This window comes from Mandrillus leucophaeus, unplaced genomic scaffold, assembly GCF_000951045.1.
Source record: "Mandrillus leucophaeus isolate KB7577 unplaced genomic scaffold, Mleu.le_1.0 Scaffold416, whole genome shotgun sequence".
Classification (NCBI taxonomy): domain Eukaryota; kingdom Metazoa; phylum Chordata; class Mammalia; order Primates; family Cercopithecidae; genus Mandrillus; species Mandrillus leucophaeus.
This window is the reverse complement of record NW_012104432.1, coordinates 1,037,298-1,039,380: the sequence shown is the minus strand read 5'-3', so window position 1 is coordinate 1,039,380 and position 2,083 is coordinate 1,037,298. Positions and strand designations below refer to the sequence as shown.

The following is a 2,083-nucleotide window of genomic DNA, read 5'->3' as shown; positions in this document are numbered from 1 at the left end:
AATTTATTTATATATTTAAAATAAATAAATAAAATAAAATATTTACCTGTTCATTAAGACCATGATTTTACCCTGTAGTCCATCTAATTTCTGTGTTACTTTCTCAACATCTTGAAAATACTTTTCAGCTGTTTTTATGTCTCCAATCTGCTTTGACAAAATGTAGTCAGTTTAGCTGACAAAAGAAATATTAAGTCGATACTCGTACATTTAGTTCCCTAATATCATGTTACAATATGAAGACATTTACATGTCAGGCAGAGGAAAACTTCAGTAAACATTTAGTAATCACTTTTTATAAAAAGGCAAAAGACATTTAAGATACAGTGGAATGTTAATGTTCTATATGTCGGAAACTACGTTGCTAATATACATGCCTTATTTAAAAGTCTTGTTAGTTTAGTAATTTGTGCCTTTTGGAATATGCTGGCAGAGCATTACGTAAAATAACATAAATAACTAGTAAGATGAAACATAAAATACTTAAAATACTGGTATAATATGAGCAGGTCCCAAGCCAACTTATGAGCTACTTGTGGCTAGTAAAATGGTAGGTGCCACCACATTTGCAAATTTCAAAGTAATATTTTGACCAATAATATAGAATTCTGCTGTAAAAAACAAGCCAAACCAAACCCAAACTCAAACCTACTCTTGTCACACATGTCAGGAAACCCGCCGCCCGCCCGAATCAAATGCAGCCGGACGCAGCAGGCTGGCAGTCGAGGAGGCCCGGGGGGTGGAAGGCTGAGCCCCAGCCCTGACTCCTGAGGCCACAGCCTGGTTTTACAAAGGCAGACGCAGGTTTTCTTTCACCTCCAGAAGCATAAGGAAGGGAATAAATGATCTGAGGCTTACAATAAGAAATAGATAAAAATTAAAGAAAAGTCCTATTATGGCCCAAGCCATGCTCACGAAGGAAAACACAGAGTTGCCTTGTGTCCGGGGCGCAGCCTGTAGGAGTCAGGCTCTGCGACAGCGAGCTCTGCTCATGGCAGCAGCAGAAACTTCACAGAATGCTGTCCTGTCCCGAGGAGAAACAAGCTGAATGTGCGCGGCTCACCTCCATGAGGAGGGCTGGAGGACCCAGCGCCATCATCGCTGAGCAGCCTAGTTAACTCTCAGACTTCCCACGCCAGCATCTGTCCAGCACGAAACAAGCCTGCTAACTTCTCAGATGACTGGTGGGGAGGTGGTTCTCCATGGCTGTCATGTATCTGCATGTCTTCCAAGCACAGACACCGACAGGGCTTTGTTCAAAGCATTTACACAAGGACGCTGTTTACAGGACAGCCTTGTAAGCTAAACCGCGTCCCTCTGCGGCGAAGGGCAGGCAGGCTCACCTCCCAGGAGCAAGGATTTGGGTGTTCTACGTTCAGGATTCCTCTGCAGCCACACAGCCCACTGCAGGCATCACGAGGCCCTGGGTGAAGACCCCGAGGAATCAGGGCCCCGTGTCTGGCGGAAAGAATGCCATTCTGGCTGTGCTGCTGTTGCTGTGTAATAAATGTCCTTCATCTCTAACCTAAGAATCTTACACTTTTTCGCCAGCATCCATGAAAATGGCAGCCAACTCTACAGCCTGCACATAGGATAACATCTCAGGCCCTTCACAACTGTTGCTGTTACCCCACAAAAGAAATACCACACGAGGAGGAAGAAAAACAATGAAACACAAAACAGGCGTGCACACACACCACACATGGAACAGCGTTTGTCCATCGCTGCCCTTCGTCTGCACAGTCCGAAGGGGTTTGAAGTCCACTACTATGGACTTCCCACTTGCTGACTAAAAAGAAACCAAAGGCAGCATGGGCTCCATGATATGGCCCTCAGCTCGAATGCCTGCGTCTCCTGCATTAACTAACGTCCTGTTTAACAGGACCGCTGTGATACTGATCTGAAGATGCGCGGTGGCTCAAGCCTGTAATCCCAGCACTTTGGGAGGCCGAGACGGGCGGATCATGAGGTCAGGAGATCGAGACCGTCCTGGCTAACACGGTGAAACCCCGTCTCTACTAAAAAATACAAAAAAGTAGCTGGGCGAGGTGGCGGGCGCCTGTAGTCCCAGCTGCTCGGGAGG

The 2,083-nt window shown here is 46.1% G+C and overlaps 1 protein-coding gene across 1 annotated transcript in view; it reads right to left on the bottom strand.

Moving 5' to 3' along the window:
• Positions 1-2,083, bottom strand: part of LOC105548593 (trafficking protein particle complex subunit 12) — a 122,751-nt gene that overhangs the window by 2,359 nt on the left and 118,309 nt on the right. Inside the window, exon 9 of the mRNA XM_011992674.1 lies at positions 47-147. Coding sequence (XP_011848064.1) covers positions 47-147 — 101 coding nt within the window. The remainder of the gene's footprint in view (positions 1-46; positions 148-2,083) is intronic.